Source organism: Lepisosteus platostomus, chromosome 8 (assembly GCF_059453375.1).
Source record: "Lepisosteus platostomus isolate fLepPlt1 chromosome 8, fLepPlt1.hap1, whole genome shotgun sequence".
NCBI lineage: Eukaryota > Metazoa > Chordata > Actinopteri > Semionotiformes > Lepisosteidae > Lepisosteus > Lepisosteus platostomus.
Genome location: NC_142618.1, coordinates 57,391,741 through 57,403,742, shown reverse-complemented (window position 1 = coordinate 57,403,742; position 12,002 = coordinate 57,391,741). Strand labels below are relative to the sequence as shown.

The window sequence follows — 12,002 nt, the reverse complement described above, 5'->3', positions numbered from 1 at the left end:
CTAATGTCCTCTTCACATGCCTCTTCATGACAATACAATTGAAATAAGGATATTGTTTAATCTCTGCTCTAGTCAAAGATGGAATTAAGAAAAAGAAAAGTTGTATTTAAAAACATGGAGCCAAGTGTCTAAAAACTGAAAGTCACGAAACCGGATGGGAGGGTACTTGAAAGAACAGAAATAGCAGCCTCAAAGCTTTGTCATTTCCATAAGGTGGATACAAATACCAAAATACCAGTATATTAACACTGTAATAACCCTGTAATTGTGTGGTATTTACTATAAGCAATCCATGGATTGACAAGTAAACCATATGTCAGATATCATAACTGCACTATGTTTTTAATACTTTAGCAACATGTAATACAGTACTTTAAGTTTAGATGTGTACTTATGTTTTGTGATAATGCAGTATAGTTATACTTTTCAGTACATGTAACTGCATATAGAGTAATAAGCCTATGACAGAACCTGTAATTACACTTCACACCTTTTCACAGCATTCCATTCTATATTTGGAACTTATATATCATAGGTAAACATTACATAATGCAGTTATAATATTGGTCATAGGATTGGTATGTAAATGCATCAAATTAAAAATGTAAATGCATATAATTACAAGGTAACTAAAGTGGAAATATACTTTGAAGTGTATCCAATAAGGCTCTTTGTTTTTGATATTTATTTTCCTACTCTCTTCTTTAAATAGAAATGAGCACTTCTCTAGATCTTTATATACTGAAATATATTTATCACCTCCTGAATTGAGAAAAAAGTATCATTAACATGTGATTTAAATAATATACTTGTAATTAATGAACACTACAGCATATACTGTTGAAAAGTATAGTTGTCTGAATGTCTTAATTGCTGATGTAAATAAACACGTACTGTAACCATAGAAAAGCCATTCTAAGTTAAATTATGAAACTCCAGGGCTGACATATGGGTTAAACGGGCTCTGGGACTTGTTATTAACACAACATGAAACTCTGCCTGAGGGTTTGATGAGTTAAAAACACTCTGAGGTGCTATGTTGCAATGTTAAATTAAAATCAATCTGTCTTGTTTTGGAAGCATAAAGGTTTAGTATTTTTAATTGGAAAATTGATATGGTCTATGACAAGTTTAACAGGGATGAAAATAGAAACCACATGTGTGTACTGTATGCCAGAGCAAAAGAGATGACAATACACAATACAATATACAATCCTCACAGTCAGTCCTGGATCAGATTTTAACCCAAAATAATGAATCTTCTTGGCTACCCATTACATTATTTGTTTTTGACTCTCGCACAATACACTGATCTATTGTACTCCTGAAAAATGCCATACTGTGGATATACAGTAATGTAGTTCAGCAAATACAATACCAGAACCATGTCTGTAACTGCCACTAGCTTTCCACTAATATATAGTGCACAGGGGCATGGAATGAGAAAGATAATGCCGTACTAATGTCTGCTTGCAGCCTAGTGATTGTAAAAAAACACTGGTATTTTTGGGGTATTGAACAGAGTTTATTATTACATTATGTAGAAAATGCAATTGAACAGCTCTAATCAGGGCTATTTTCATTCTTTAGAACCATTCACAGCATAAAATGCACAAAGCAGACTTATTATCATACTGAAGTAGGATGTTTTCGTATTCAGGTTGCTGTTTCATTGATGAAAAAAATCCACAATGAATGGCCTTATGCATAATAATAATAACACCATTTTCTAACCCTGTTACATGTGTATTTTCATGCTCAGCAGCATTCTAATGCTGCCTTAAGCACTGTTTAACCAGTAAAAAAACAGCACAAATTACAGCCATGGGGCGAGGCAAGCAAAATTAGAAGCAGCATTTATTTCTTAAAAATAAATGAGGTTTTATCTATGCCACTCAAGAAAACAAGATCAGAGGCCGTGTGAAAATCATTTTGATATTAGTTGTATTGGGATCAAATAACTACTAGGGTAGATAATCTGGGGATCATTCAATTTATTCTGCTCTTTGTTTCTTTCGTCGCCAGCAGTGTAAAAGGGACATTTAAAACCATTAATACAGGTTAAAATATGTAAAAATGCATCTTTACAGAAGTGCTTTGCACTAGTGCTGTGTTGTAGGAGACAGTCTGCATGGTTTAGGACAAGGCACATCATGTCTAACTTTATTTCTTCAAACAAGCAGCTACTACAGCAGATACCATTAAGGCTAAAGAACTCTGGACTTTTCGGGAAGCTTTTGACGAAAGAGTCTTCCTCAAAGTCTAAGCTTTAGGATTTTGTGGCAATGTCTGCATATACTCTAGCTTAAAGAGCAGATAACAGACATTCACTACTACAGTAACTCCCAATGGACTTGATAAGCCAAATGGTTTCTCGTTTCTCACCATTTTTGTGTTCTTTTCTGTGCTTTACAATTTTGTATTTAGGAAAAGATAGACAATACAGCATTAAACAACTTGGCACACAGATTTCCCCCTGCACTTTTACATTTCATTGAACGTGTCAGAGGCCTGGCATGTATTCAATATTATAAGGATTGAAGCTTTTCTCTTGTCAGTATGAGCTTTGCCCTTCATCTTCATTGCCAAGTCTACAGCTATTTTCCAGAGGCCTTGTTGAACAGTGAACCAAAATAATTATTACAGAGTGCCATGCAGCGAGGATATGCCTTTTCTGGAATATAGGCTGGGGTTGTTTATATCCCCTGTTCCACCACCCTCGAAGGTGGCGATTATTCACCCACAGCCTCAGGAAAAATAAGAGTCTCATTTAAAATCAAACTAAATTGGATGGCACTCATATACAGAAAAGCACATTTATTTAGTGAATGTTTCTTTTGAATATGGATTGTTTTGAGAGGTTACAAAGTAGTTTTCTGGTGGGGTAAAGTGTTTACTTCAGCAGTATGCTAATAACGTCTGTTCATGTTAACACATATTGAACAGTGAATCACTAGTCACAGTCAACAAATGGCTTAGGCTTTGATTTGAAATGGTGTTAGGAACCTTTAACCAGAGCTGTCACCTGGGAGCCAAACTAAAGTACAACTTTTCCCATTAGTCTATTATTAAAACTATTCCCTGTTATACACTCGACCATGGATTCCAGGGCATAGTGGGTAAGTCTTCAGACTGGCAGGATCTCAGTTTCTGTTCCTGTAGTTGTTTGCTCCTGTTTTTACCATGAGCAAAGTACTTTGTCCCAGTTTATCCACCTGTCTAGATGGGGATCAGTGTTGCTGGGGAGGTCATTCCTGTGATGGACCAGTGTCCATTCCAAGCGGGGAGTCTTGTGTTCTCTAATTTACTTAACGCTACAGAAACCACGATGAGCTCTGGTATGGACTTTGTCCATGCGACCCAGTTATTGTTACCATAACCTCTACCAAACCATTAACTCTAACACTTCTCCTGGTGAGATGCATGTAAGACTTTCATAACTGTTTACAACTTCATTAATAACATTTAACGTCCATTAACAGATAATAAAGACTATTACTGACAATTAATATTCAAGTATTTCAGAAAATCAGAATTGTTCTGGAACTAAAATTCAATGGTGCTAAATTTATATGCAATCCTTAAAGAGCTAGTTGCAGAATGTGAACAGTTTCCCACTGCAAACTATTAATGGAATTGCTATATGTGTAACAGAAATGAAATTTCCCAGAAACAAGTATATTAATCAGAGACATTCTATATGAAAGCCTTGTTTCTTGCAAGGATTTTAATAGCAAAAAACGATGGATATAAACTTACGCTAAAGCTGTGTCAAACCTAACTGATTCCTGTAATGAAAGCTAATGAAATAGTTTTCAAAGTACACAAATCTGATGGCTGGAGGAACATTAACCAGAGCTATTCCCATCAGTGGTAACATTATTAGATTTTCTTATTAGCCTGAGGCAGGGAGCACTGCTTTACTTGTCTGGCTGTGTGCTGTTCTTGTCATTCCACAAATCTTTATTACAGCCTATATCTTCGAAAACCTGCATCCAAAAGACATTGCTATGTATCAGACATACTACCATATTATGAAATCCACTCATTTTGATTTTATTAACATAAAATAAAATTTTAGATTACAGTAGTAGTAACCTTAGTACTGAACTAAACTAGAGATATTTCTGAGCCAACTGAATTTTCTGAAGCAATCATCATGACAATGCTGCAATGTCTGCAATCAAACTGTTCTCCATACTCTCAGTCCTTACAAACACTATTGCACACCACTTGGTTTGCAAAATACAAAACTTAAATTTGAATGCATGTAATCTACAGATCTATGTCCCATGCCCAGTCACAGCTGTGGGCAGTGACATGACACAGGCTAGAACACCAGAGGCCTGGGCTGTAGAACCCAGCCTGTGTTCAGAGAACACACCATTTCTAGTTGAGTCACTCCACAGCCCCGCCAAGTCTGGTGTCTTAAATGTTGTTCATTTTATTGTGTGTCAGTGTGAGGTGTGTAAAAGCACCAGAGCATTGTAGTCAACACTTACAATTGAGTTTTTTTTGTTAGAATCCAGAGTGAAAGTGAGACCGATTCAGATAGGAATTCTGTTTTGAAAACACAGATACAAGCGTCTTTTGATTTTCGTGTCCCGCCTGCCAAGTCCTTGAAACTACTTTCTTGAAACCAAAAACAAATGGTTTCTTCAGCGTAAGAAAACAACTTTGTATATAAAACCCAATCTCTTTGTGATTCATGTATTCTATAACAATTTGTTATGAAAAGATCAAGCTTTGTTTTCACATGTTCTCGCCATTCAGAAGTTAAATACAATGAATACTATTCTAAGAGCTTAAGATTCGTTCCCTGTTTCTCCCAGTTCTAAAATGTTCAGACATTCATATTTTTGTGCTCATACTGTACTGTATCTTTGCCTATTTTGATTGCAAATGTCTGTTTATCTTCCCCTTACTGGTTCTTATTCCAGCATCTTCATTTACTTCAGTCTTCCGCCAGGAGTATATCATATGGGGAGTTTGTGTCTGATGAGATACACCGCGCCTGCTGCTGTTGTGTTGTCACTGCTAATATCACCTTTCATACTGCCACAACAGAGAGAGCCTGCGGGTAGGAATTGCCAGATTTCACATACTATACTACGTGCACTCAGAAATATTGAAAAGGATTCTAAACCAGACTGACAGCACGAGAAAACAGACAAACTCAAGACATCCATTTAGAGACAGGCCATTCATAATTCATTAAAACACATTCCACACTTCTTTGAGAATGGAAGGAAAGAGACTGCTGTGAATACAGCAACACACGTTCTGCCACTTAGCTCTGTTGTCTTGCTTTTAACAACCGGAGGGTTCCGCAAGCCAATACAACAGACTAACAAAGAGCAATTATAATACTATATTTATATTATTATATATTTTTTAATCATCTCTTGACCGGAGAATGGATAGGTTGAGGCAAACCAGCAAACCTTCCTCTTGTGCTAATGTTGTCTCTATAAATCATCCCCCTCCACATGCTGCATTTCAAAACCCCAATCTTAATGTTGCTCGGAACCTGCAGATTCCTTTCAGGCAATTAGTTCTGTAATTATGGGCACTTATGTACCAGCCATTACCAAAACAGATACAGCAGAAGATTGAACATGATACATTTTTATGCTGAAGGCATTTTTTGGCTAAAGTCCAAAGTGCCGGGTTCAGCTGAGTCAATATCACATGTTCTGTCCAGTGAAGCACGACCACAGAGTTCTGAGTGCTATTCGTTTGCTAAAGCAATTGAAAAAGCCTGGTGATTTGGTTTGTTTTGTTCAGAATTATCATGCAAACCTCCAGAGCTTCAATAAAATGAGATTCTATATTTGAAATTAGTTCTATAGATGCTCATCACTTTGAAAGCTAAAACTCAAACAGCTTTTTTGATATTTATGGTTATAACAAATGAATACAAAATTGGCCTTAAATTCTTTTTTTCCTACAATGGGTATGAATGAGTCTTCTATATTGCTTGAGTTATGAAGCCAATATTATGTGCATATTAAGAAATTTAGAGAATTTAAAAATGAATTATTGCAAATGTTTTTTTTATTTTAGTTTCAACAAACAATTGATAAACACAAGCAAATAAAACCACAACATCAGGGAGAAAAAACTTACAAGCAAGTCATAATTGCACATGTTCCTAACCTAAAACTGAAACTTGTGAAAAAACACAATAGCCATCTAATCTTCAGCTTCAGCTTAATCTTATTGCATATATTAGACAGTTTTTTATTTGGACCCTATATTCTCCTTTTGATAGTATTAAAAGGAGAAACAGAACCCAGAATGTGATTACAGCAAGAGAAATCTCTGTATTAATCTCTTTGACTACAGTGTAATAATTAGCCGACTGCAAAGACAGAAGTAAAATGACTGTGGTCAACCCTGGCCTTAACACTGCCATGCATACTATATGTACTAACAGAAAAAAGGAATGTAACAGATGAACTACAGTAAAGAATCTCAGCCACATTAATAGGAAACTACTGCAATCGATTCAGGCACATCATTAGAGTAAATATTTAAAAACATTGCCTTAAACAGTTTGCTGGGGGTTTTACAAGAGGCGAACACTTTCGGGATGAAAGATGAGGCTCTGCCAAGTCGTCTTACCTCTGGGATGTTTTCTTGTATTTTCTCCTGTTGAGAAAGAGAGATGGGTAATGGTGAAGACACAAGCGCCAAGGTTTTCAATGTGTATCTCTACCTGGACACATAGCCTCCTTCTAAAACTCGCACTGACAAAAGTCACAACAGCTGTGACGCTGCGACAGGCATGTTGCAAAAGGACGATAATGATTTATTGTGGTGGCAGTGGTGGGATGAGCTCTCTGCAACACAGGGCAGCCGGAACCTACTTTACATTTTTCTCTTGTTTCTCCAATGAGAAGAAAAATCGATGTATTGTTTATTTGGTACTTCGTCTTCTAGGTTTTATATAGAAAGAGCACATATACAGTATACTGTATATATTTTTAGACTTATAATATCTCTTCTAAATACTTTGGGAAAGATCACTTTTATGAGCTTGAAGCAATGCTTTAAGCTTGGAAAATTATGACTGATTGAATATACTGTAGAAAAAACAGTGATTTATTATCTCCTATATTAACTTTATTATCTCCTATATTAAAATATGAATTACATTTTTATTTGCTACATATTACGGTGGTGAGGCATATTTTACAGATCAGCTTTTATCCATCTGTGTGCTCTGTGGTGGGATGAGGGCGTATGCTTTGTGATGGACTCCTCAGAAGCTGAAACTGGAGAGTTTATTCACACAGCTCCGCGCTCCTCGCTCCCTGCTCCTCCAGCTCAAATGACAGCCCGTCAGGAGATCAAAACATAAAGCAGGACTTCTGTCACTGCCATCTTACAGACACTTTCTTATCTGGAACTCCAAACCAGATTGGGATGGAAACAAAACCAAACTATTTTCCAGCGCCTGGGCATCTTTTCACAGCAGTGCCATTGTCTCAGCTGTCTCAAGTATAAAACGTCTAACTGTAAAATTATTCTTTACTACTACTTTGTTTATTATCTTTTATCCACCACAATAAAGCAGAATAGTCTTTAAATAAAACCGTGAAATATTGTTAAAATTTTGATAACTCTAATGTTTCTGCCACTGAGAATATGTTTTTCCATATTATGCAATAACACAGATGTGTAAAATACATAAAAAATAAGTATAATAAAACAATATAAAAGATGTAATGTCTCTTGTGTTCTGAAAAGCTCAGAATAGCCTAAAGTTATTTACTTAATAAATGAATGCAAGAAATATAAAAGGAATTGTTAAGTATTTCCAAAGATGTTCAGATTTCAGTTTTCAAAATACTGTATGTTTAAGAACTGTTTTATTAGGACAAAAAGTGTTGTAGCCAACACCTTCTATTCCACCTTGTGCTCTAAGAAACTTAGAAAGCTTTAACAACCACTACCCTGAGAAACTGTAACATAAACACTTGTTGAAATTTGTAAAGTACAACATCATTTTTGTAGACATAATTCTGCCTTCATTTCACTCTATAATGAACTCAATAGAGAATAAAGGAAATTGAATGTACATAAGCACAATGTAGAAGAAAGACTGCTTTATAGAAAACTGTTAATAATTAGGATTGTGAGATAAATACTGTATAAAGTCTGTCCAGACGTAACCTGTCCTGCAACAGATTATAGCAATATGACAAAGAGTTCCTTGAGTTGATTTAGCATGCATTGGTTCTTCAGATTGATCATTCGCATTGTACTCTTTGATTCACTGCTGTCGCTTTTCTTACAATTATTTTATTCTGTTTTTCCTACTAGAAGCATCAGCATGATGTCAGCTTTTAACCCCGCCTGAAAAGATACTGTTAAGTTAGGACGCTCTAGGATGATGAAAACGATAACCATAAAGATTTCATAAAGATAATGATGACAAATGTATTTAGTGGTCACTTTAAGGATCCTTCTCGGCATTTATTTGCTCAGCTGATCTGATGTACAGAACTCTGTAGTTTTAGAAATAGTTCTCTCACATAGCTCTGACATCTGGGGTACGAGTCAGTTTGTTAAAACTCTTAAAACTATGCTGGAGAAACCATCTTATTCTCTTCTTTCTCCCACCTCTGGAAATGTGTTCCCTTAACCAGTTCTTCGAGATGTATGCTTACAATGCTACCAAAACATCATCATCTTTATACATAGGGACATTTACTTTAACGTATTTATCATCATTTTAATAAATGAAAGGCTAAGTGAATGTCCTTTTTTTATGATCTTGCAAATTAACTGCATTTTCTTCAAGTTTTTACCATGAATAATTTAGACTTTTATACCAATTGTCCTCAAGTAGCGTTTATATTAAATACATATTTTATGGCTCGTCGTTATTTCCCAGTTCCGAAATATGAATAATAAGGTCACGCTATGCAATTTACAAGGAAATGACGAAAAGACTTCTCCCGTGACACCCCCTCTTACAGCCCAAAGCTGTAACAAATGTACAGACAGCAAAGCAATTAGCCGGAGTAAAAATGAAGTTACGCATTTCATTTATCAATCGGGACCATGAAGTACGACATTAATGGTCCCTAAAATTGTGTTTCGCCAAATGGCAGCTGTCCAGTTTGCTTGCAAGCTAGTGATTAGCGGACGAGCGAGGGAGCGCAGGACCTTGCTGGAGGAATTCATCACTCATAACCAGGATTAAACAGCGAGCGAGGCAGGAAAACACGGTGCGGAATCACATCAAGCCAGCGCTGTGCTATGCACGAAGTCGCAAAACAAATCCGCATTTTTTTTTCTTCCTAAACCCCGGTAAACCTATCGCGCTGCCGCTGTCCCCGTCTCCCATCCCCCTCCCCGTATAACCCCAAACAGCTGGTGGGAGGCTGGACCGCTGTGCTGTGTGAAGCCTTAACTCACCGAAGCTGGAATACGTCACTCGATCAGTTCAAAAGGAGGAGCGACATTCTTTACATGTGCGCTTCAAAAACAGCTGAGGGCTTTGCTGTTGCTCTTGAAATCGTCATTCTCCAAAACGTAAATGGGGTATAGTATGTGCTTGTCACATGCCTCTTTTCTGTTATAGGCTAACGTTTGCATTTACATGTTCAGTGTTCAGTTGATGTTAAATATGAAAAGAAAACGGCACATTTCGTAATCATACCTGTTCAAATCTGTACCTGTACGCAGCCTCTTTCTCTATATAAATTCCATAAGAATTAATAATAGTAAAAACAAATGTGGAATCCTCGAATAATGCCCGACTAATGTATAACACTGTAAACGTAGCAAAGCTGACAAGCAGAACAGCAGAAAATGAACATGTGTACGTATTAGTATCTCTGCCTCTTTCAATATGTTTAACTTTCTTGATGGATAGAATATGGAAAGGATGACAGAAACATGATGCAAGACATTTAAAATATACTACTGCATGGCCATGTTTGGGAAAAAAAGTCACATTAATGTGAGTCTTCCTTTGCTTCGGAAGATGATGTTTATATCTGAACAGCAGTTAAGCTGATACAGGTTCTGAGACTGAGCCTTGAAGGAGTGGATATTTTGTATTTTCCGTTGAGCTCATACATATTGTCTGCTTCAGTTTCCGCTACCACTACTTTCCCACCTGTCCTTCAGCACAAAACCTCTCTGGGATCAGTAGGCATTATGTAGAAGCAAGAAGAACAATGTTTACAACAAGAAGGTGGCAGAGATTATAACACGGCAACCTTCTTTACAATAATAAAAATTTGTAAACCCATTAAACTGAAAATGTATTGTTGCAAAGAAAATAAGGACATTCACTCAACTGAATTACAGGTCCTGCATATACACAATGCACTGGAATAAGAATTACTGTATGTGCCGATTTTGAGGAATTATCATGTAGCCCAGGAGCATAATCCTCACTTTGCCATGCTCTTAAAAAATCATCGCATTAGCATGTGATGGTGTTTTGGTTTCATCACCAAGATAAGCAGTAGATGAATGTTTACGATCTTCATGATTCCTGCCTCCTCTTCAATATTATCTGATTAACGCAGACTGTCTTTAAAAATCTGCTTTACGCGTACATTAACTAAATGGAGGCTGCAAATATGAATATGTATGCCACAATTTAACACCTCTAACGCACCTCTTATTACAGAAAAGTAAGCAATGCATCAGCTCCATTATCATTTAATGTAAGAATGACTTTTCTCACGTTCAAAGTAAAATGCAAAGGAAGCTAAATTGTATTTCAGTGCAATGCATAAAGCTTAATTTGCACAGGAATCGTTAGTACTTCAGAAAATAAAGAGGACTGTGTACTGAAGTATTTTACCATACATGCCACAGGTAGTACAGCATTTATGTCTACATACTGCATGTTTTAGAAGATGCTTGTACTGTATGTGATCGTGGTCGCACTTAACAAACCAAAGACAAGAAACATGCAATAATTCTAGCATTATTGAAAAGGTAAGAAGAAATAAAAGCTCAGTCTTTCCTGCTACAGTATGCTTTTCACAGCGCTTTCTGGAAGCACACTGAGAGCACACAGATGCACACTGACACAAAAGAGGAATATAAGACGTTAATACTTACAGTCCCCGGAGCCGCAGCCAAATTTTCTCAATTTGTTCCGGTTGCAGGTACTTGAGAGAGTTGCTCTCAAACTCTTCGATTTCCTTCGTTGGAGATTCCATGTCTTCGAAAGGAAGTTAATTCCTTCAGCCAGCACAGAAGTTCAATCTAAGCCCTTAGATTGAACAAGAGGACAGATATCATTTTTTCAACTTGGTGTATTTTTTCAGGGCTGGTAGAAGCGCCCTCTGAGTTCCCCCTCAGACAGAATGTGTGTCACCAGCAAGAGCTCCAGGTGTACACTGAGTGGAGCCGTGGCACAGTGCCATGGTCTCTCATGAATATGATGTGGGGGATTAGGGGCTGATCTCTACATTGAAAGCCACTACAGATATTTGTGATAAGCCAGAGATGCAATCAGTAATAGCAGCTGAGGACTCTTCATCATTGGGAGGGAAGAAAAAAAAAAAACAGCCAGCCTTCTGACAATTGAGCTGCTTTGGTGTGTGAACAGGAAGGCGGGGACGCACACACACAGACACAAGTGCAGCTAAACCCTGATTCCTACCACGGTGCTTCTAACATTCCGATTTACTAGAGAATAACATCACGCTTCCTCCCCAAGAGCCAGATAGCAGCTCCCCGGGAGCACCCCGACAGGCTGAAATTGACAACTAAGAGAAATCATCTGTCAGAGAGCCCCAGACGAAGCCTGACTGGGAAAGGGACGAGTCTGTTCGCAGAGGAGATTACACACAGCTGCTTGTCGTCCTTGTTCCACGCACACACTGCTCGGAGGGAAAAAAAAAGCTTCGGCTGGTCCCCTATGAGGCAAGCAAGTAGAGGATGCAAAAGCAAGAGTCCCAGTGGAAATGTGTGCTTTTCAGGAACTGTCTTAGGACAAAAAAAAGCCCCTTTTTTGT

The 12,002-nt window shown here is 37.3% G+C and overlaps 1 protein-coding gene across 7 annotated transcripts in view; it reads right to left on the bottom strand.

Moving 5' to 3' along the window:
• Positions 1 to 12,002, bottom strand: part of LOC148657560 (dual specificity calcium/calmodulin-dependent 3',5'-cyclic nucleotide phosphodiesterase 1C-like) — a 201,183-nt gene that overhangs the window by 100,266 nt on the left and 88,915 nt on the right. Inside the window, exons 1-2 of one of the 7 annotated variants that reach the window (XM_088644012.1) lie at positions 11,101 to 11,482; positions 6,628 to 6,654 (exon numbers count right to left, since the gene is read on the bottom strand). The exons of 3 other annotated variants lie outside the window; for them this stretch is intronic. In XM_088644012.1, coding sequence (XP_088500138.1) covers positions 6,628 to 6,654; positions 11,101 to 11,201 — 128 coding nt within the window. In that variant the 5' untranslated portion in view covers positions 11,202 to 11,482. Of the gene's footprint in view, positions 1 to 6,627; positions 6,655 to 7,159; positions 7,288 to 11,100; positions 11,483 to 12,002 lie in introns of those variants that run through there. 3 more of the 7 variants (XM_088644013.1, XM_088644015.1, XM_088644014.1) reach the window with 3 other exon arrangements.